The following is a 24,818-nucleotide window of genomic DNA, read 5'->3' as shown; positions in this document are numbered from 1 at the left end:
AAAACTCCACTATATACCTGTGAGAAAATGAGAGTGAGAAAAGGCAAATAATGTCTTAATATTATTTTTAAAAGTTTGACCTTAGGGAAAAACTAAAAGCATTTGAGGGGCTATCAGAAGTCTCCCTCATAACTTAGTTGGTAAAGAATCCACATGCAATTCAGGAGGCCCTGGTTTGATTCCTAAGTCGGGAAGATCCACTGGAGAAGGAATAGGCTACCCACTCCATTATTCTTGGGCTTCCCTAGTGACTCAGCTGGTAAACAATCCGCCTGCAATGCAGGAGACCTGGGTTCAGTCCCTGGGTTGGGAAGATCCTCTGGAGAAGGGAAAGGCTACCCACTCCAGTATTCTGGCCTGGAGAATTCCATGGACTGTATAGTCCATGCGGTCACAAAGAGTCGGACACGACTGAGTGAGTTTAACTTTCACAGAAGTCTCCAGATCATACTTAAATAATGTGTGGTCTAGAGAAATGTAATCAGGTGGCTGAGTCACCTGAGGCACCTACCTGAGGACAGGGATGCTGAATTTAAAGTGAGTGCACATAGGAGGCATAGGTTTTCCTCCACTGGGTTCAGCAGCTGAGCTGCAGGCAGAAAGAGGAGAGCTGTATTTAACCAGGGTTGTATTTTAAACAGATTGAATATCCCTACCCAAGAGAAGCTAAGGAAGTAGCTACAATGGCCATGGTATTTAAGATGAGCAGGAAGGAAATGAAGACATGAAGGCAGTGAAGAGGTGGTAGGACCAAGAGTTCAAAAGATTACTGAATTTTAGGTATTAGTAGAATAATCCAAAAAGGAAGGATTAGTAAGAGAGTATGATGCTTGAAACAGAATACAGAAGGTAACTGGTAACAACTTCAGACTCAACATCCAAACTGTCTATCTGTCCTTCTCTCTGAAATCTGCACCTCCTCTCTATCCCCCTAGTCACCCAAGCCTAAAACTTGAGGCTCATCCTGGATACTTTCCACTCTCACTGCATCTAAGTGGTCCCAAATCTGATCCATTACAACTCTTCATCATCTCTCATCTTTCTTGCTCCTCCCTGTGCCTTCACTCCAGCCCCTTCTCATCCAGCGGCCTCATCTACGCTTGACTGAACTTCAGCAGGAGTTTTACTCACACCCAGCTCCATCCTGCCCAATTCACCCTTCACTCTGCTGTGGAAGAACTTTCTATGGTGAACTCTGATCATGTGATCTTCATGCATCCATCTATTCATGAAGAAACTATAACCTCAGAGATGGGGACATAAAATAGACAGATATAGGCTATCATCATGAACACCAGGTCCATCAGAGTATGAAAAGGAGGTAATAGCACAGTGTCATGAAATAATACAGAGGATACACACAAAAAAGGCAACAAAATAGAAAACTCAAAAATTCTCAAGGTGTTTATAGAAAAGCCAGTGAAAAAAGTTAAGAAAGAACATAAAAAATACATGAGAACCAGAAGAGTGTAGTGTAGTAAGAATTAGAATTTCAGGACAGAAGTAAAGTCAATAATACAAATTACCACTGCAGGTTTAAGGGAAAAAAAAATAAGAATATGTTTTATTTGAAACTTAGGATCCTATTAGCAGTGATCTACACTGGATCAACCCTATTTGCATTACAAATATGATATAATTTTCTCCATCTTAGGGGAAAAAAAAAGGCACTGTCTCATTTTCTTCACCCTGACAGACACAGGATTGTACCTTACCAGTAAAGCTTTGGCACGCCAATCCTTTATCCCAGGCTCTGGTTCCTAGAGGGCCCAGGTTAAGCCATCAAGTATGCAGACAGACTAAGTGCTTAAGATGCCTGAGCTACTTCACATGAAAAGATCTTGATTGGTGTCCAATTTAAAATTATGCTGGCCAAAAGAATAAGCCAACAAATGGCAAAGAGGTTACTGACTCCTGAGAAGAAAGACTAAATAATGACATTATTCTGAACTGACTGGCTAAAAATGTACCGGCACACCACTTTGTTTGGACAAGGATAGCCCTTTTTTCCCCTCAACCATATAACCCAGTAATCTTCACACAGCAGTACCTGGCCGTAGGGATGCAGACTTCCATTTGGAAAGCACATCTTAATATAATTATGGTTTTCAAACAATGTACAGTTATGTATAGCAGAAATAAACTTCTCTTTAAGCAGTAACAGCCATAAAAACCCAACTGTGTAGGTGAAAAAGACAATCATTGTAATATCAGTTGTAAATAAACCAAATACTAATTGGAAAAAAAAAAAACAACCAACTGTGTGTTAGGAGCTTTGAAGGAAATCCTGGGGACAAAAGTGGTGAATTCTTTAAGAAATGCTACATTACCAACGCTTAGTACTCGGTGAAAAATATTATGTTGGGGAAAAACACATGGACATCAATGACTGAATTGAAATGATATTCAGCAGAGTAGCCATCAGAATGAGAAGTTTTAGGAACACATTAAATATATTTCATATGTGTATGTTAGTCGCTTAGTCATTTCTGACTCTTTGCGATCCCAAGGACTGTAGCCCGCCAGGCTCCTCTGTCCATGTCTCCAGGCAAGAATACTGGAGTGGGCTGCCATTCCCTTCTCCAGGGAGATCTTCCTGACCCAGGGATCAAATCAGGTCTCCCACACAGTGGGCAGATTCGTTACAATCTGATCCACCGTGGTGTAAGGGCAACCCACTCCAGTTTTCTTACCTGGAAAATTCCATGGACAGAGGAGCCTGGTAGGCCACAGTCCATGGGGTCACAAAAAGTCAGACACGACTGAGCAACTAACACTTTCTGGTTAAATATATTTCACTTATATTTTTTTATATACATACACATCTTTTCCACACATACACATATATACAACTGTGCCATACGATAAAATTTGTCTAAATCTAAAAGAGCTCTTGTAATTGGTATTACATAAAAATTCTATATAAGAAAATAACTGTTTTGATCCCTTTTCCCCTAGTAGCCACTATCCCATTTACCTGCTCTCTCTACAGCAAAATTACCCCCAAGCACATGACTACCCTTGTGGTCTAGATCCCCTATTTGTCCTTCTTCTCCAGAGAAGTGTTTGCCCATCACACCCTAAATCTGTTTCCACCAAGGTCACTCAAGAATTTCATATTGCTTAATAGTCCATCTTCAATCCTGTTTTCACTTAAACATTTAACGTATCTAATCAGGCCTCCTAGAAGCACTTTATTCACCTGATTTGCTCAAACCACATTCTGCTGGCTTCCCCTCCTACCTTGTGGCCATTTTCTCTCAACTCCTCTACAGGGTCTCATCTCTCTGCCCTTGACACATGGGCAAGCCCCAGGGCTCACACCTCTGATCTTTTCTTTGGACACTACTCCCTACGTGATACCATACACTGCCAGGATTTTAAATACCATCTATACTCTGATGACTCTGAACTTTCTCTCTCCATCTCCAACTTCTGCAGTTGCCTGGTCAGCATCTACATGCCTGATGGACATTTCAGACAGAACTAATTCCACATCATCCTCCCCCTCTCTCCCATCTTCTCCATCTCAGTCAATGAAGACTCCATCAGTTCAGTTCCCCAGGCCAGAAACCCTGGAGCCATTCTTGGCTCTTCTCACACCTGCCATCTGATGCTGTCAATAAGTCTTTGCCGGCTCTACCTCTAAAATACACCTAAGGCTGGATTCTTTCTCACCCCTGCCCTGCTATCACTCTGGTCAAAGCCACCATCATCACTGCTGGAATGACTGCCCGAGCCTGACTCTTCCATCCTGGCTGCTCTGCCATCTACTCTCAACATGGCAGCCAGAATGACCCTACTGAAATTAAATCAGGCCACGTGATTCCTATTTTACTCAGGGTGCAAGTCTTAAGTCCTCCACAGCCCACAAGTGCTAAAAATCTAGTTGCCATCTTCTCTCTGACCTCATCCCTACCACTCCTTCCCATACTCACTCTCCTCTAGCCATTGGCCTTCTGGCTGTTCCCCCAGTTTACCTGTCATTTAAATACCCCTTGTGACCTTAGCACTTGGGTGTTCCTTCTGCCAGGAACTTGCTTCTTCCAAACATCCACAATCCTGCCTTCTCATACTCCCTTCAGGTCCTGCTCAGTTGTCAGATCCTCAGAGGAAGCCTTTCTTGACTACCTTCTATAAAATCAAATCACATTTCCCTCTAGACCCTTACCCAGGCTCACATCTCTCCAGAGCCCATCACATTATATACCCGTTTATTTATTGTTCCTCACTAAAATATAAGTCCTTTTAGGGCAGGGACTCTATTAATAGAGTTTACTGCTCCAAGCCAGTACCTAAAACAGTGTCTGGTACATAGTAGGAACAAACTATTTGTTGAAGGAACCCTTGAAAACTGAATAAGTCATTTTAAGAAAATTCAAACTTTACCTATACTGTACACAGGGGTCAGTAAATTTATCAAATGTGTTATTACCATCCTAAGACAAAGCAAAATTACAAAATAATAAGACTAGAGAAACTGCCTGCAACGCAGGAGAACCGGGTTCAATTCCTGTGTTGGGACGATCCCCTGGAGAAGGAAATGGCAACCCACTCCAATATTCTAGCCTGAAGAATCCCATGGACAGAGGACCCTGATGGGCTACAGTCCATGTGGTCACAAAGAATCGGATACAACTGAGTGACTAACCCTAAGATTAAGATAATTTCACTGACATTACATCCGTGGTTGATTACAGGCATTTATGGAGACCTTCTTAACCACCAAAAGTGACATCAAGCCCAAAACCCAGTCTTCCACAAAGCACCTCCCCAGTACAAATAGCACAGGAAGGCTCTTCTCTTCCAGAATCATGGATATCCTTGGTATCCTATCTAGAACACTGCTTTGGATGAAAAGTAAATCTGTCTAGTATATACAGAAATCAGATTTCACAGATTGTGTGGATTTTCATGGATCATCTGGGTTTTAACTTTTATTCTTTATAATAAAAGGAATATGTTAAGTATATAACTAAATGTGATTAATATTTAGCACTTTAACTAATAAAATAAAATCTAAATCAGAGTTTAAAAAAAAAAAAAACCTATATTGAACTGAAGAATATTCTCCTCTTTCAATACAAGACCCCCAAAAGGCTGAGGTCCATAGCCAAAAACAATTACTAAGTAAGAGAATCTAGATCCCATTTATAATTTTATTTTGGAGGACAGTTGATTAAGACTCCAAGATTCAGACCTAAAATTGTTTAATTATTTGAGGGTTATCATTTTTTAACACAAATAAGGTAGAAGACTAAACAAGAAAAGTGGATGAAATCCCATTCATTGGAGATAAACATTATTAAAAGAGGCTACTCATTTTAGCCTTTCTGAAAAATTAAAAACAAGCAATAAACAAGATACTGATACACTAGAATTTCTAGTGTCAATATCTGTTCATAACAGTCTCAAATACCACAAAACTCTGAAGTGAGAGTCTCCAGTTATTTCCTGGCTTAGAAGATCAGGTGCTAAAAGAGTCTATTTCAAATTAATACCTTCAACAAAACTTAAGCCAGGTAGACAGAATGAGTCTTAGATATAGCAAAAGCCACAAGAACTAGTAATAGCAACTCTAAATTCAGAACAGTAAGGTCTGCTGGGACATATGTCAGAGTTTCACTGAGTTATTAGATTAATCACTATAGTGTATGAATTGAGCTGACAGATTAGGAGCCTTATAACCAGAAGCAGACGGACCCTTCACCAAGAAAGACAGGAGTAGTTAGAGGCAGAAATGTCAGCCCAAACGAACTTGTAGACCTTGCAATAGATGTTTAGAATTTTGAGTGTAACCTCTTACCCTTAATGTGACAATAGCAAAAAAAAAAAAAAAAAAAAATGTTTTAAGTAATTTTGCTAAAAGTGAACACTTATTAAGTGCATAGTATCTGCCAGGCACAGAAGATATATTAAGTATGTCAATGAATTATTTAATGAAAACACTACTAAGTCTCATTTAAAGATTTAAGGACAACTTACATAATACAAGATCACCTGTGCAGCACTCAGCTGTTCAGCAACCTTCTCTCTGCAATGTGGCCAAGAATCAGGAAGACAGCAAAAAGAGACATCACCGTATTCAGGTACTAGCCTCCCATGGTTCATTTTTGGAAGAAGTCCAGACTTACAGAAAATTGTTGTTTAGTCACTAAGTCATGTCCATAGAAAATTACTGCAGAGAATTTGGACCTAGGAAGCTCAGGGTTAAGAACCCCAAAGCACAACAGCCTAAGGAATTCAACTGTTTAGCTCATTATAACATGGTGACTTATCTGATAGAATAGTGTAGAAATTCCTTTAGGGCAAGGATCCTGAAGTGTTCACTGTTGTATTCCCAGTAAGAAATAGAGTTCTTAGAGCAGTGTACGAGCCCAATTTTCATTAATGATGCTTATAATGATGATTCTTTGTCATCAGAAATATTAAATTACATCTACTACATTCTACAAGGAGAACAAAGAGCAAAAACACATTTGAAAAAATTTTCATCCATTGTTAATATTGAAGTAAAGGTTAGAAAGTTGAAACAGAGAGAACATCAACTGTCAAAAACACTTGATTACTGAGAACCACTTAATGAACAACCCCCAAGGGTTCAGTTGCAGGATACATACCATACTACCTGCTGGTGGACCAAAACATCCTAAGGCCGTAGGCCAGGTGGAAAATGGGGATCTTCAGACTGGATAATCAGTTGCAGCTCCCTAGAGAACTCTGTGCAAAGCAGCAACTTCCAGCTTAATGGAAGTCTGTTAAATCCTTGGACAGGATATTCCGAACTGTGACAACTCTTAAGGGGTCCATGGAGTTAGCCAACACCACCCCGGAATATGGGAGAGTATGAAATAAATTATCTCACTTCTAAAACCATATGGTTCTCACCACTTACAAGCCTGTTCTTTCTTGGGAACCACTAACCAGCGGGTTGAAGGTAGACGGGCAAGGTACGCAGAACTGGAGGTGCAGACGGGCCCTGATGAAACGCTGACATCCAGAAGAGAGGAATGTGCGTGCTCTAACTTTACAAACATAATTATTACATTATCTCGAGTCTGCATTATATAAAGTTCTGCTGTAAAAGGCACTATTCTGGTTGCTAAGTAGCTGAGGCTCTGTATCATTCAGGATTAGTGCTGCTAAAGTGTATCATGTAGGGAACTGTTTCCTCTCCCTTTCAAGCCGAAAGTGTTTTTTTAAACTTTGAAAGTGGCTTTTTCTCTAAAAGAGAAAATAGATGTACTGAGTTGTGTTTAACAGCTTTCTGCATAAAAACTTTCTGACAGGACCAAGAAACTACCATTCCACTGTGTAGCGACTTACAAGTTTAGGATGCACACAGCCTTCCAGAGTTGCATTTTTTTTTTTTTTAACTCCTCAAAGAGGCACCTCCAGGAAGGGCTCCAGCCACCGAAGCCAAGAGTGCACCCTACCACCTGAGCAAGCACTGAATGAAGGCAGGCGGAATCTGGAGCGAAACTTCTCGTTTCCTGCCGCTGTTGAGAGAGGTTGGACTGGCTCCTTCTCACATGGCTTAAGACGAGCTATAAACACAACCATGAAGCTTGCCAGCTGGCCCCAAACTCAGGGGCTTTCAGGGTAGCCGCTACGTTGTGCTCCCTTTTCCGCCCTTTGGCCAGTGTCATTCCTGTACAGATAACGGTACCGGAACGCCCTCCACTTCCTAGAGTCCTCATTTATGTCATGCTTCCTCTTTCAAGAAAACATGGGGACGAAATGCAAGCAAAAGAACTAAAGGCACAATTACCCCCATCAGCTCCTTCCATGCCTCCCCATCGTTATTTAAAAAGAGCTGGACCAAACTCTTTTTGTTGCGCCCAACACACACACACACACACACACACACACACCCCACACCCCCCCCCCCCCCCAGTAGGTGAAGGGCACCTTAGGACAGCTTGTTCTTTCCCGCCTCACAGAAAGCCTTTAAGAAATCCTCATACCATCTTAGGACACAGGGCTCTGGCATTCAACTAAAGATCTAAACCATGTCAAGCCAAGGTACAAGAAACCGAGGCGGACCGCAGAGCAAAAGGCAGGGCAAACAGAGCGTACCTAGATGTTTGCATTTACACAAAGACATTAGCCGGCTGATTAATGGGAGATGCCGGCTGGAGGCGGAGGCGACCGCGCCGGCCTCGTTACCTGGGACATCTGCGGCCTCAGGTTGATCTCCTTCAGGTTGATGGAGTGCGCCCGGAGGTTGTTGAGCAGCTGGCAGAGCAGGACTCCATCGCGGAGGGTCTGGGCCAGGTCAAACACCTGCGCCGAGTCCCAGGTCACCCGGTGGTTCGCGGGCAGCACCTTGCAGTGGATGAGCCACTGGGCGCATTGCTTCCACGGCTCCATGCCCGACGGCGCCTGGAAGCTGCCCGGCCGGGACAGGCAGCGGAGATGCAGCCGCCGCCGTTCCTCCGCTCCGCCGACGCCAGCCGCGGCCGCCCCTTTTCTGCGACGGTGCGAAGGAGCGAGCGCCGCGGCGGGCGGATCCCGGGCCCCGCGCCGGGCTCGGCTCCGATCCCGGCCCGGGTCCGCCGCCTCCTGGCCGCCGCCGCAGCTAGTCCCGCGCGCTCTTCGTGCGCTACGGCCGGCTCGGCGGCGGCGGTCGCGCACAGGCTTCCGACTTGCGAGCCCGGCGCCGGGCGACTGAGCATGCCCAGCGCGCGGGCCGGTCTCGCTGCCGTCTGCGAGTCCCCAGAGGCGCGGGTGGGAGAGCGCGCGCCGCCCTGGCCCAGGGTCGACGGCCCGAGCGGGGAGGAGAAGGGAGGGGAGCGGGGCAGCAAAGGGGATCCCTCAAGGCGCCCCCGCCCACCACGAGCCCTCAGGTCGGTGGAGCTCGCACAGCCCCAGGCATGCGGAGATCTCCTGCATGGGGAGAGTGTGTCTAAACAGTGTAATTCGGTGGGGGCTTCTATTAAGACCTCCAAAACACAATTTTTAAAGGGTCCGAGAGGAGCGAAGGATTAATTGGGGCATCCGGACTCCCCAAAGAGATGAAAAGAAAAAAAAAAGGCGGCACAGGGCATCTTGAGAACGCAACGCTGAAAGTTACCCCTCACCCCTTCCACCTTCTAAATTCTTTTCCTATAGATAACTCATGTTCCTCAAAGTTGGTTGCTCGTGAGGATGTTTTGCCACAATAAAAGCGTGTATCTGGAGACGCCTGCCGAACCCACCCCTACCCCTCCCCGCAGCTTATTTCAACGCGATGTGTTTTTCACTTATAGATGGTTTCCCTTTCCCGTCTTGGGCTCGGAACTGTTTGGCGTCGCAGTCCCGGCCCTTTTACTAAAAGCACAAAACCTGCGGGAAAGAAATAGGCCTGTGAAACGCCCACCGAGCCACGGCGGCCGCACTGCGCATGCGTCGGCGACGGGCCGGTTTTGAGCGCGTAGAGAACGCCAGTTCTCAGCGGCACGGGTTGGGATAAGTTTTGAGACCTTTCGTAAAAGCTGGAACGTGAACCCAGAAGTCGAGAGCTGGCTGAGCAGTGCATTCGCCTTTCTTAAATTTTGGGGGACTCTTAACTGCCCCCTTTTACTCCTATTGCCCCTCAAAATAAAAACTAGTGTTTAAATTATTTATCATAATTTATTACCATTTGAACTTTTGCACTTCTGCGTAAATGTGGTTCTGGATCTCTTTCGAGATATATTCTTCACATTTTTTAAAATAAAAATAAAATATGAAAACCGGTGGGATTTTAGATCATTTTTTATTTTACTATTATATTTCTGTAGCTCAGATGTTCTATTATGAACCAAATTAATTTTATAAGCAGGTCAAAATGTTATTCTTAAAAGTGTATCTGCTCTGTTAAGGACAAGCACTCCTTTTCCACTAGCCTGTGACAAGCACGGCACACTGCACACTGAGCGTTAAACAATAAATCGGCCTGAGGATTTCCTTTCCTCCCAAGCATCCTTTCCCAGCAACTTCCTCATGTGTTCAAATCAGATTGCATCAACGGTACAGTGTTTCCTAACCTGTAATCTTGGCAAATAAAATAAATAATACAAAAGTTTTTTGCTTCACACCTGAAACTAACACAGCATAGTAAGTCATTTATGCTAAATGTTAAAAAAAATTTTTTTAATAAACTTTATATATCATCTTTAGAAACACAATCCAGCACATCTGAATAATTATGTAACAAAAGGTCCGGCATAAGGAGAAATTTAAATTAGAAAGGAAGTTTCATTAAAAAGGAAGAAATAGCTAACAAAAATATAAATTTTGTTTCAGGTAGCATCAGATCAACTTTGGGTGTTTAGGACATTTTCAAAGCCCAAAGTATATGTATCAGGAAGGAGAACTGGGTGTAGAGTCTCAGCACTCCTAGGTTCTAGCAACATGCCCTTTTGAAAATGATCTAATTCCTCCACATCTGTAAAATGGGGAAAATAATATTCAGCTCACTGTCTGGTCATTCGGATCAAATGATACAATGCCTTGCTATTCAAGATGCAGTCTATGGAGCGACAGCATCACCCAGGAGCTTATTAGAAATGTAGACTCTTGGGCCCTACTCCTACACGGAATGAATCAAAGCTTACATTTTAAAAAGACCTCCAGGTGACATATATTTACATTAAAGTCTGAGAAGCACTGATACAATGCCTAAGACATGTGACGCCTAACAGTAAGAACTCAATAAGAATTAACTAATAGCTCTTAGGTCACAAAAAGGCAGCAATGACCTAATAAATTCTATTAAACTTTTTATAATCATGTATATTAATATATAAACATATAAACAAATAATATATAAACATATATTACTATACATATGTATATATTAAAAATATGACTTCGAAACATTCATTGTTGTTGTTCAGTTGCCAAGTCATGTCCAGCTCTTTGCGACCCCATGGACTGTAGCCCACCAGGCTCCTCTGTCCACGGGATTCTCCAGGCAAGAATACTGGAGTCAGTTGCCATGCCCCCCTCCAGGGGATCTTCCCAACCCAGGGATCAAACCCAGGTCTCTTAGTCTTCTGCATTGGCAGACAGGTTCTTTACCACTAGCACCACCTGGGAAGGCCGAAATATTAATAATATCTCTGAAATACAGTAAACCAGAGATTGGAGAGAAGAGTGAGAAGAAAATATACTGAAGGCCTAGAAAAGGAGGAGGCTAGTGGAAGTGCAAGGTCCTTCCAGTAAACAAGGAGCTCAGTAGAAAAAGATGAGTCATGTGGGAGACATTAGTATCAGAAATTCGGATGAGAAGAAAAATGGCAATGGGGTTTTTTGAGCTGTCAGTTTTGGTCCGTGAGCTGAGTGATAGAAAACTAAAATCTGTCCGTGACGTCTCCTAGTCAGTTTAGGGCCCCAGTATTCCAATGAAGGCCATTCTTGCACAGGTGACATGAGACTCAGGACTCAGTCGTCCCATTGCCCTGCAAGCTACCTGAGCACCTGAAGCTCGTCCACACGCTACTGAATGCCAGGCCCTCTATTGGGCACTTTACATACATTATCTGCAAGTTAGAGGAAATCACCACCACCACCATCACTGATGAAGAACCAAGATCAAAGGCATTTATCACCTTGTTCCTGGTTACACATCTCAGAAAGAGCCTGAGTTTGGCCTCTACAACTATGCTATTTCTATTCGAAGCTATTCCCCACTGTAATATTAATAATTAGTGAGTTTAATTACTTGTTTAAATGTCTTTCTCCCCACTAGACTGAAACACCTTGAAGGCAGGAGTGATAACTTATCCCAGAATCAGCCTTTGTGCTTGGCACACCACAAGCACTCAATAAATAATAGTGGAGTAAACAAATGAGCTATGTGGCACCTTTTTACTCCCTGGGCTCTCTCTTCCTGGTAGAGCAAAAAGATTAGGAAGTATTCACCCTGGTGTTCGTTTCACCAGATATCAGGGCCCCATAAAGGGAAGGTCCACTCCTCCTGATAGGGACAGACTAAAAGGATAAAGCAGGTGATTAAGTAGTTAATTCCACTAGGGGATTGTAAATAAAAATATATGGGAGACCCCTGTAAATTAATGGTTACTCAAGAAAGCAAGTTTGCTTAGCAACACAACCACGTAGCAGAGGCAGAAGACATACCCCCAAACAATAAAACAATAGTGGCATGAGACCCACATCCTGCCCAGGGAGCTCAGTAAGTTCATGGTCCCTAGAACATGCTCTCTGCACACATAAAAAACAATAATTTGTAGACCTAGCTTGACCATGTAGAGACAAGAAAATCCCCCTGCTCAACCTGAAGACGGATAAGGCAATGGCAAGCCACTCCAGTACTCTTGCCTAGAAAATCCCATGGACGGAGGAGCCTGGTAGGCTGCAGTCCATGGGGTCGCTAGGAGTCGAACACGACTGAGCGACTTCACTTTCACTTTTCACTTTCACACAATGGAGAAGGCAATGGCAACCCACTCCAGTATTCTTGCCTGGAGAATCCCAGGGACGGCAGAGCCTGGTAGGCTGCCGTCTATGGGGTCTCACATAGTCGGACACGACTGAAGCAACTTAGCAGCAGCAGCAACCTGAAGAGGGAACTGACGATGGAGGCAGGATGTCTGCCTAAGAAAGACAAAGTATCTCTCCCCCTCCCCACTTTTCCTTTGATTATTAAACTATAGCCCAGTAAGTTCTCGAGTGTAGCATTTCTTGCCCACCCACTTGTAAACCTCACAGGCATCCTATTCTAGTAAATCACTTCTCAGCTATCACTTTGCCTCTTGCTGAATTCTTGTCTCTGTTGAGACATAAAGGACTATGGTACCAGAGCTCTTTAGAGTCCCTAAAATGACACCAAATGGTTTCACTGCCTGTGGGTCTTGCCACTGTTTCTGGACCCTCCCGCAGAGCAGACCTACTCTTCTTCTGCATGGCTCTGAGGTTTGGATCTTTGCCTCGGTGCTATACTTTATAAACAAGTCGGAAATGGGACAGGTGGCTTTTTGAGCTCTAGGAAAGATAAGACAATAAATGATGGATACCACATTCAAGGTCTTGTCCCATGTTCAAAATTACACCATAATCAGAAAAGTAAGGATTAGAGAATTCACTGGTTTATGCCTCAACCCTAGTGTACCAAATGACTGAAGGAAAGCTGGTAAGAGCCACGTAAATCCACTGCTTGCTAGAATTAGTGCTATCACTCAATCTTTGCCATTTTTTCTTCTTATTCTTTCAACCTAAGTTTAGAAAAGCACTAAGCTATCTACCACCAAGAAATTCAGAAACCCAAATTTATTATTCCTTATTTATTTCTTATTTTATGACGTAAAAGAAGTATGTCATTTTGAAGCTCTAGGAAAGAATTTTTTTAGGAAATAATTTAAAAAGCAAAAATGTAAGTATTGTATACTGCAAACTGAAATACAGCCTGTTAGGTTAATTTTCTTCAACTACAATCAAATGTTGATTGGTTTCACATAAACATTAGGGATGCAGGCTTTAAGTTTCTAGTAATTTGATACTGTTTTAAAAATAAATACCAGAAAGTCATTGTGATGATAGGATGGTGGTAGAGTGGGACTTCTATAACAATCATTTTTTTAATAAATGTTCTCAAATCAGTGTGAATTTAAAGATTTTTAGGTACAACTGAGCAGGATCTTGTTAGGATCTCAGGATTTTTTCTCTTCTGACATGTTTAAGTCTTGACAATAATAACAACAACAATGACAATAATGGCCCTTTTTCAAAATGTCACTTAGCATCTAACAAAAGAAATTCACTAGAAATAATTTATGGCACAAATAGCTTCCAAAGAAGCAGCTTGAAAAGGAGGGTAAGAACATGACTGTCATTGTGTTACAAGGGATGAGCTAATAGCTAACCAATGTGCAAATAAATGAAATTTATTTCATTTGTAAAATTGTTCCCCCTTTCTCTGTAGGGAAAACACACACACACACACACACATGTTTAATTCACCACATTAATTGTCCCTCAGCTGGGTCTTCTCAGAATCTGGTTCACATTAAACATGCTGTACCCCTCAAACCCTGCTTAGACATTCGTCCATTGTCAGACAATAGCTGTGACTCGTGTATACATTATGTTTTAAAGATGACTGAGAAGGGCAAACTTACTGGGAAAAGCTAAATAGTTATGTATTCCTGTGAGCAACTAAAGGCCTTAATCTAATTTGTGAAACACTCCCATTTTATTTGCATGTTGATACAAACAAATTGTGGAAGAAGGTGAATGTTAAAATCCATAGGGAAACTTTTGTGGGAAGTCCTTGCTGCTCCTGTTTCCACAGAATTCTATGCATATCTCAAACATTATACTAAGTTCCTTGTAGAAAAATTCTCTCTCTGACACCAAAACCACCACCATCTTCCCTGTACCCCTACTATGACCTTACTGTGGGCTCCTTGGGAACAGAGATTGTAACTAATTCATGTCACATCTCCAATGTCTAGCACCTAGTAGGAGATAAAGGGAGGGACGGAGGGATAAATGAAATGAAGAAGATGCAAATCATGGGATGACAGTAATCCTGAGAGAGAAGAGGAGCAAGGCTTAAGTTCCCGTTACCGTTTCCACATTTCACTGAAATTTATTCCTACCACCAACAGTGTCCTTAGGAAAATAAAGCAATGCTGCCAGACTGATTGGCTTTATCCACATGAAGAAAGTGCAGGAGTTTTAAAAAGCCAACTGATTTTCATTTAAATTTTCTTTAACAATTGAAATCCATTATAAAAAATAATAATAATAATAATTGAGCTTGCCTGGTGGCTCAGATGGTAAAGAATCTGCCTGTAATGCAGGAGACCTGGGTTCAGTCCCTGGATTGGGAATATCCCTGGGAGGAGGGCTGGCAACCCACTCGAGTATTCTTGCCTGGAGAATCCCCACAGAGGAGCCTGGCGGGCTACAGTCTACGGGGTCGCAGAGTCAGACATGACAGAGCGACTAAGCACATCGCAAAATTGGGAACTGCCTGGAAAAGGTAACATTTAGTTCAGTTGATACCTCATGTCTAAGACAGTGACAGCAACAGCTGTTATTTGTTGAGAGCTTATTGTGAGCACTAACAGGCAGCTATTGAACTTTCTACGCATACTTTTATTTGATTCACATAACCTCTCTGAGTAAGTACAATTATTTTCCTCATTTTATGGATGAGGAAACTGAGACTAAGAAAACTCAGTTAGCTTTCCTAAATGCAAGCAGCTGGTAAGCAGCAGAACCAGCACTGAAGCCCAAACATCCTAATGCCAAGATCTACCTGAGAGCCACACAACCACACGTGATGCCGCTCTGCCTCCCTGGAGATTTAGAGAGAGAGATTCCCAAGAGCAGACTGCAATGGGATGACTTTACATAAGCAGCTTTAAATGCTACACACCTGTGCAAGTTTATGAATAAATACTGTTTTACTATTTCCATGAATGACATTCCCCCCTACTGCTGTTCACCTATCAGGAAAAGAATCTAAATCTGTTTGGTAAAGCAATATTGTTTTAACTCTTTATTTTTAAATATTCATTTTAAAGGGGTTTCCCTGGTGGGTTAGTCAGTAAAGAATCCACCTGCAATGCAGGAGATCCGTGTTCGATCCCTGGGTCAGGAAGATGCCCTGGAGAAGGAAATGGCAACATACTCCAGTATTCTTGCCTGCAGAATTCCACAAATAGAAGAGCCTGGTGGGCTGCAGTCCACAGGGTCACAAGAGTCAGACACAACGTAAAGACAAAACCACCACCATTCCATTAAAAAATGTTTTTAATGTTAAGCATTCCAGTTATTCCTGTCTTTATAACCCTTTTGTTTTATTTTGTTGTGTCTTGTTATGTTTCAGACTAACACGAGGTTTTGAAATGGTGTGCTTTAGAAATCTTGCGGGTATCTTTTTTGATCATTAGACTCATTCTGACAACATGGAAGTGATTTCATAAAAAATGTAAACCCGCTTTTCTGGGAAGTGACAGGAGAAATCTAAAAAGCACCAGAATGGAAACCATGTGCCTCATTCACCTTCCACCTGTGCACACACAGGCAGAAAGGCACTCACATTCCTGTATTTGTAGACCATTTAGGTTCCATCCTGTCACTGTGGCGTTAGGTTCCCTGTAAAATCTTAACCGGGTGTTTATTGCTCAGACAAACGCAACAGGGAGACACTGGCGGCACTGAAAGAAGACTGTGCGTATCTGGCTCGAATGAAAACACAGTGATCATTTCTGTTTCAGGCCGTTTGGTTTGTTGCTGGCTGTAACTTTTAAGTTGTTCTTACAGAAATTTCCTAGATTTTTGAAATAACTCATGTGTTCTGCTAGCTTGGTTTCCCTCCTCCCCTCCACTGACATTTTTCAGGAACTAAAATTCGGGGCTTTTTAGTTCAGAGTATAGTGTTAGGGTGTAAGAAAGAGGTGAGTCTACAGAGGGTGGTTCTGAGAGAACAGGAATAATTTAGATTATTTTAGAGAGCGAAGAGGATGAAATTGGTAGACCTGAAGAAAATAGGATAGTTACTTTTTATACACACACACACACACACACACACACACATATGTAGGAGAAGGAAATGGCAACCCACTCCAGTATTCTTGCCTGGAAATCCCATGGATAGAGGAGCCTGGTGGGCTGCAGTCCACACAGTTACAAAGAGTCAGACACGTCTATACATACATACATATATGTATATATGTGGGCTACAGTCCACACATACATATACACATATACATACATATATGTATGTATGTGGGCTACAGTCCACACAGTTGCAGAGTCAGACACAACTGAGCAACTTTCACTTCACTGTCTATAGTGAGTGAAGTGAAAGTCGCTCAGTCTATACATACATACGTGTATATATACATACTCACTATATATACACACACACACACACATTCTATATATACACATAATACATATATATGTGTGTGTGTGTATATACATATTCTCCCCCCTTTGGCTGCACCACACAGCATGTGGGATCTTACTTCCCTAACCCACACCCTCTACATCAGAATGGGGATTCTTAACCACTAGACCACCAGGGAAGTCCTTACTTTTTGTACATTTTAAATGTCATTACAACATATGAAGAACAATCATTTCAAAAAAGGGAGAGGGGGAGGTTATTATCCATTAAAAATAAATCTGTCAATATATCAAATCTGATTTACCTACTGCATGAAATAAATACTTAGCATTTTCTAAGTGCAAACTCTGTTGAATTTTATGTGAGGTTACAGAATAAAAGTGACACAGGATTCTATCCTAAATCTCTGAAAAGTTAGCCAACACTACAAGGCAAGGATATGGAAGACGGCACAAAGACCTCAGATTTTTCTGTATGGTGCAGTTTTTATATTGAATGTCAACTGCTTATAGAGGTTGAAACTAGAGGAAACTTATGAACAGCACTGAATAGAAGGATTGCTAGATAAAACAAACATACACCTTTTTCTTGATGTCTGCCATAGGCCTAGAAGAGCAGCCAGCTAAATGAAGTCTATTATCTTCTAGAGTCCTGATATCTCCACATTCATGTCCCTTTCCCTCTGTCTCCTTAATCACTTTAATTATCAGGAACCAGGAATAGCTTCTGGGTGCCCCCAGGCCCAAAAATGTTCACACTGATGCCATTCGAAGAAGCAAAAAGAGTTGACAGCGTTAATTAAAAACCCCTAAATGCTGAAAATTCTAATGGAGGTAAATCATAACAAAACCCCCATCCTCCTGTACCAGCACAAATCTCCCAAGCTATCCTGCTTCAGCACTGAATGGTTCAGCTTTCTCACGATACAATGGGAGAGGGCCTGCTCCTGGCTGCTAGGAAAGACTGGTGATCAATACCAGCACGAGGGCTGTGGTCACCCAGCCTCTCTTCCTCCCACTGATGGGGAATTGAGTTACTTGAATCAAAGTGAATGAGATTTTACTGCTGACTGTCTATCAATGCCTTTCATTTTGATCTCTTATTTGAAAGTGCCTGGGAAGATGTGGCCACTGGCTGAAATTTCTCTTTACAGCAGCATGCTGTGATCTGCATGTGGATGGTGGATAACTGCGGCCCCACATCTCCATTGAAGTTACCAGTTGAATTTTTAAGGAGATGGATGCTGCTGACCTAAAGCCAGTGGGTCTCCAGCACTAGAACGAGGATGAACAGAAAGGTCTTTCCTCACTATGGCATCCGGTTCAGACGTTTTATGGCAGATACCTGCCTCATCATTGCTTTTCCATTCTCATAACATCTCTCACATTTGGAGATTAAAAGTTCTTTAGTAACACCTTCCAGACTGTATACAAAAGTGGCAGTAGTTTATAGATTAAAAAGTGTTTATCTTTAAAGAACCAGAAACTGGTATCAGTGAGGAAAAGATTCATACATCTTTTACATTATAATCTAATTATTTTCAAAGTCAGCTTTAACTACCCTTTTCCACTTCTCTGAATTTAAAGACAGAGATAATATCTTGCTGTTTACAAAAACAGATTCAAAGGAGACACAAGTTTAAAGATGTTGCCTGTGTGTGATCTGTTTTTCCCCTCTAGATTTTCTACCCAAAAGTTCTCCACAATATTCTCCGACTCTGCAGATACACTGGAGACAATCCAAGCCCTGAATTCCACTTTTTCAAAGGATCTTTCAGGAACGAGCTAAGCAGTGGTCCGTCTGCAGCTGGATCAAAAACTAAACTGGCATCTCATTCAAGTTACACACTGTGGCAAAGTTACACACGGAGAGCAGCTGTTAAAGTAGCATTGCCTGTGGGTTCAGTTCCTCCATCAGCCGTGCAAGCTTCGCTATGCTCCATGGTCACAAAACGTGGTTCTCAACAAAGCCAGAGCTGCACCGGATGCATGTGATGAGTGAGTGGCAGGATCCAGCTAGGTTGAAGCATCTCCCTCTGCCCACGTCAGACTCTTGCAAGCCCAGGTAAAGGCCGCCTCCTTGGGAGGTCCTTCCCTGATAATGAAAGAAAACCTCATCCTTGCCTCACCACCACCGCCATTTACCCTTCCCCACCTGTGTTATTTCTACCTTGTCTTATAGTAGTCCTTAAGAGGAGTCCTTAAGGAAAGACAGTGTCCAGATCATCCAGGAATTTCCAAAACTCACTATTTATTGAATGAATGAATAAATGAATGAGTGGCCTAAGACCTATTCCTATAGACAATACTGCCTCTAGTCATAAGCTACAAAAAGTTTGCATATGATTTCCAGCATTCTTGTGCATATTTAACCTTCTGTTGCCTAGGTTTTACATTATTTAACAGTTTTCTCTAAAAAAAAAATTGGAGAAGAGTGTAAGAAGCAGTCTAAGCAGTGTAAGAAGGCATGAAGAGAAAGTTTTAGGAAGTAGTGGTAGCTGAAGACAGAGGACAAATATAGCCTAGAAATGAGCCATCCAATTAAAAAGCAAAACTACTCCAAAAGCGCTAAAGAAGACAAAATATTTAGTGCAACTCTGGTGGTAAATGTTATCTATTTACTTAAGCAATTATTATAAACAAAAATGTCATTAAAATAAAGATATGTCTAATAGAAGTCTCAGAATTTTTTTCAATAAACCTAAATCATACTTCGCTCTAGAAAGTGTTGTTTTTCAAAGTGATTTTCTCCATAATATCTGAACTATACAAAATTTGTGTGAGAGAGATAAGCCCTTCCAGCTGTGAAATTAGCTTAGTCACTAGCCTAGTGAGCCCATCCATGAAATACCCTGGTTATTGGCAATTTGTCATCTCTGAGCTCTTTAAATTAAATGTGGTTACAGTTCATTCCCAGAAGAGGTCAAATCACTTAGCAGAACTTAAAAAAAAAAAAAGAGGATGTGTCAGTACTATCCTTAATCAAATTCTTTCACTTTTTAAATTCTTTTTTACTCTTGGCCTTGATTACCTAAATTCATCTTCAGGGTTATAAATGATCATTGGCCATTTATCAGAGCAGGAGTCTCTCTTGAAGGGTGTAGGCATCTGTAAATTTAAACATATACTGGGCTTCGATTTTGAGCCAGGAGCTGAACTACATGCTTTTACACATCTTATTTCACACACAATAGACCTGTGGAGATTTTGTGTCCCGATTTTACAGGTTAGAAAGAAGGTTCCGAGAGGTAAAACAATGTTTATATCAATCTGCTATTAAAAAAAAAAAAAATGCCCGTGGCAGATTCATGTTGATGTATGACAAAACCAATACAATATTGTAAAGTAATTAGCCTCCAATTAAAATAAATAAATTTATATTAAAACACACACACATAAACAAGATTCCTGAGTCTACCTCAAGCCACTAAATCAGAATGTATGAGGTCAACATAGGAATCTATTTAATCAAAAATTTTGCATTTTTTTAAACTAGTGCTCTAGAATGAGGATGATGACCTTTTATTATGAAAATGTTCAAACTTAGAAGTAGAAAGAACTTTTATTAAATCCCCATGCACCCATCATCCAATTTCAACAGTTATCAACACCAAAGGAGTGGGTATCTTTTTAATTGTTCAGACTTTGCCCTGTGATGCTATAATTTCTATGTTCATTGAATGAAATATCCAGGTGGTCCTTTAAAATAAAATTTGAGAACCAGTGGGGTTTCATGACCTTCTCATTGTCACTTAGCCGGGGAGCAGCAGAACTGAGAAGCAAATCTAAATGATACAACTTCAAATAGTGTTTGCTTTCCTCCATTAAACCATAGCTGGTATGCATCAAGTCCCTAAATATTTCTCGACCTCCTTTATACTCCTATAGCAATAGATTGAGGACTAAAACATGTCTAAAGAAATAAATACATATTATTGGTTTTAAAATATGTATAGTGGAGAAGATTAAATAGACATACTTAACAGTTAAATTATATTTCAAAATGTTCTGTAACCAAAAATAATGATGTAGATAATAAGCACATTAACATATCAGAAAGTAGAAGATCAAAGAAGAATGAAATCATTTAAAAGTCTTCACAGAAGAGATTAAGACTTATCTGAACATTTAGCAAGAAAAGACTTTACAAGTAAAGAGTAACATGTGAAAAACACAGCATTCAAAAAAAAAACAAATTATTTTTGGAGGACTAAGGAATAAAAAAAAAAAAAAAAGGCTGGCTGGACCAGAGAGATCACATCAGGAAGTTGTCCTGGATTGTCTGAGCAGCCGCATCACGGAGGTTCTCAAAGGTGAGACAGAACAGAGGTAACAGGAAGCCACTGAGAATTTTTGAATAGGAGAGAAATACGATCAAAGTGATAATTCAGAAAGAAAACTCTAGCCACAGTATGTTTGGAAAAGATAAACTTGGGAGTTCGAGGTGACCAGAGAAGAAGTTATTGCACTGAATCAGGCACAAGATGAAAAGGATCAAGACTTGAGAGATGGCTATGGAGCATTTTATGGAGTCAGCAGAACTTGGTGGGGATAACAGGGAGGCAAGAGTTAAGAATGAGATTTTGTAACTGAGTCATTTAGAAGAACTAAGAAATATCAGAATGAGTTTTACTGAAGACATCAGAGATAGGATATTACTGTTTGGTTCAGAATGAGGGTGGGAAGGCTAGGGTTGAGCGTAGGGAATGGTTGAAACAGTGATAAGTAGGAAATCAAAGGAAAGGCTCATTGGAAACCAATAGTGAGATTCAGGGATCTGCTCAGAGTGAGGGAACAAGAGGAAAAGAAGAGCCAGAGAAGAAATGGTTAGTGGCACTATGGACATCCCAGTGACCTGGCACTGAATTACCCCAGTCCTGATGGGTGCCCACCAGAGCACTACTTCAACTTAGTCCCTGTGTGGATGCCCTTTATAAAACTGCCCCTGACTGATCCTAAACAGGTAGAAAGCCCTGCCATATAGTTTCTGTAGTGACTTCCAGATAATCAAGCTAGGGTCAACCCTCATTCAATATATCTGACTTATAGAGCATTAAAAATACCTTTTAAAACTTGGACTATAGAGGATAAAATGAATTACAAGGTAATCAAAGCAGCTCCATGGTAAACTATACATGTATCATAAAATATTCATTTTGGGCCTAGTCCATAGGTGTCTTAAGAGCTTCCCTCGTGGCTCAGACGGTAAAGAATCTGCCCATAATGCGAGAAACCCAGATTTGGTTCTTGGATCTGGAAGATCCCCTGGAGAAGGGAATGGCTACCCGCTCCAGTATTCCTGCCTGGAGACTTCAATGGACTGAGGAGCCTGGTGGGTTTCAGTCCAAGGAGTTGAAAAAAGTCAGACACGACTGAATGACTAACATACATAGGCATCTTACAGGTTGGTCTTGTTGGGATGTAATCCCTCCTCCTTGAGGGATTAGGAGCTCTACCTATCCTAGGTAGCTAGAGGCAGGTCCCAATTCTGCTTTAGGGGGTTATTTTACTTACCTGAGTCCATGTGTTCCCTTCTAGAAATCCAAAATGGTCTGTGACAACTAACAATTGACTATAAAATAAGTACTTATTGATCATGATCTTCACAACTATGAGATTAGAAATCAATTATGGCTAAACAAAAATTTTAAAAACCCATGAGATGCAGCAGGGGAAAAAAAAAAAAAGCAGCAGCTTATAGCAATACAATCCTACCTCAGGAAACAAGAAAAATTTCAAATAAACAACCTAATCTTACACCTAAAACAACTAGAGAAAGAAGAAAACCCAAAGCCCAAAGTTAGTAGAAGGAAAGAAATCATAAAGATCGGAGGAGAAATAAATGAAAGAGAAGCAAAGAAAACAAAGCAAAAATCAGTGAAACTAAAAGTGGGATCAGTGAGGAAATAAATGAAATTGATAAACCTTTGGCCAGACTCATCAAGACCAAAAAAAAAGGACTCAAAATAAAATTTAAAATGAAAACATAGAAGTTACAAATGATACCACAGAAATATAAAAGATCAAAAGAGAATACTAAAAGCAACTTATGCAATAAAATGGGTAACTTGGAAGAAATGGACAAATTCTTAGAAAAGGACAATCTTCCAAGAATGAACCAGGAAGAAATAGAAAATATGAACAGACCAATCACAACTAATGAAATTGAAACTGTTATTAAAAATCTTCCTACAAACAAAAATCCAGGATCAAATGGCTTCAGGCTTCAGATGGAATCAGATGAATTCTATCAAACATTTAAAGAAGCACTAACACCCATCCTTATCAAACTCTTCCAAAAAATTGCAGAGGGAGGAACCCTCCAAAACTCATTCTATGAGGCTACTTATCACCCTAATACCAAAATCAGACAAAGACATCACAAAAAAAGAAAATTACAAGTCAATATCACTTATGAACATAGATGCAAAAATCCTCAACAAAATGCTAGCAAACAGAATCCAAGAGCATATTAAAAGGATCATATGCATGATCAAGTGAGATTTATCCCAGGCTTGCACATATTCTTCAATGTACACAAATCAATGTGACACACCATATTAACAAACTGAATAATAAAAATCATATGATCATCTCAATAAATCCAGAAAAAGCTTTTGACAAAATTCAACACTCATTTATGATAATAAAAAAAAACTCTCCAGAAAGCAGGCACAGAAGGAACCAACCTCAACATAATAAAGGCCACGTACTAAAAACCCATAGCAAACATCATTCTTGGTGGTGAGAAACTGAAAGCATTTCCTCTCAGATCAGTAAAAGACAATGATATCCACTCTTGCCACTATTATCCAACATTGTTTTGGAAATCACAGCCATGGCAATCAGAGAATAAAAAGAAATGAAAAGAATTCAAATTAGAAAAGAAATAACATTATCACTGTTTGGAGATGGCATGATACTATACATAGAAAATCCTAAAGATGTCACCAGAAAACTACTAGAACCAATCAATGAACTAGGTAAAGTTGCAGGATACAAAATTAATACAAATAAATCTCTTGCAACAAAAGACCAGAAAAATAAATTCAGGAAACAATCCCATTTACAATTGCAACAAAAAGAATAAAATACCTAGGAATAAACCTACCTAAGGAGGCAAAAGACCTGCATTTAGAAAACTGTAAGATACTGATGAAACGAATGAAAGACGACACAAACAGATGGAGAGATATACCATGTTCTTGGACTGGAATAATCAATGTTGTGAAAATGATGATACTACCCAAAGCAATCTACAGATTCAATGTAGTCCCTATTGATCATGACCTTTTCTAATGCTCACAATTCGGTGGCAAAGACAGACAAAATCTTTATCTTCATGGAGTTTACAGCCTCCCTCTGACTTTGCTCAGTGACTAATGATTTATGAGTATTCTCATCCAAAATAAAGCAAACTGTTTCTAACTGTGTCAATTGTATGTGCTATCTCTGCCATTGCCTTTTTGGTTATGTGCACATTTGAACTCTGGTTTCACATTTGAACTCAAAGCTATATCTTCTTGTCTACCTGCCAAGAATACCATCAGACCTTCTGATTTCAAAGGCATCCGTATTCAGTTATATTGCAAGGGGTCAGTAGTTGATCTGGCTTCCCAGGTGGCTAAGTGGCAAAGGATCTGCCTGCTAATGAAGGAGATGTGGGTTCACTCCATGAATTGGGAAGATTCCCCTTCCCCTGGAGAGGAAATGGCAACCCACTCAAGTATTCTTGCCTGGGAAATCCTGTGGACAGAGGAGCCTGGTGTGCTACAGTCCATAGGGTCACAAAGAGTTGAACATGACTTAGTGACTAAACAATTACATCACATCCCCAGTCCCCTGAGCCGCTGCTCTTTCTGCTGAAACTGAAGGTACCAACTACTCCCTGATCTTCCATTGCTATTACACTTCTGTATTCAATCCTCATTTCCAAGTCCCTGTGACCCATGTGGTTCTCATTCTGTCAC

The 24,818-nt window shown here is 41.0% G+C and overlaps 1 protein-coding gene across 9 annotated transcripts in view; it reads right to left on the bottom strand.

Annotated features, from left to right (window-relative positions):
- The window catches only part of VAV3 (vav guanine nucleotide exchange factor 3), a 643,747-nt gene that overhangs the window by 424,076 nt on the left and 194,853 nt on the right, over nt 1-24,818 (bottom strand). For 2 of the 9 annotated variants that reach the window (XM_025288193.3, XM_044944622.2), the window contains exon 1: nt 8,170-8,373. The exons of 5 other annotated variants lie outside the window; for them this stretch is intronic. In XM_025288193.3, coding sequence (XP_025143978.3) covers nt 8,170-8,373 — 204 coding nt within the window. Of the gene's footprint in view, nt 1-6,620; nt 7,313-7,967; nt 8,101-8,169; nt 8,374-24,818 lie in introns of those variants that run through there. 2 more of the 9 variants (XM_044944620.2, XM_025288194.3) reach the window with 2 other exon arrangements.

The sequence above is a fragment of the Bubalus bubalis genome, chromosome 6 (assembly GCF_019923935.1).
Source record: "Bubalus bubalis isolate 160015118507 breed Murrah chromosome 6, NDDB_SH_1, whole genome shotgun sequence".
NCBI lineage: Eukaryota > Metazoa > Chordata > Mammalia > Artiodactyla > Bovidae > Bubalus > Bubalus bubalis.
This window is presented reverse-complemented; position numbering and strand designations above follow the sequence as displayed.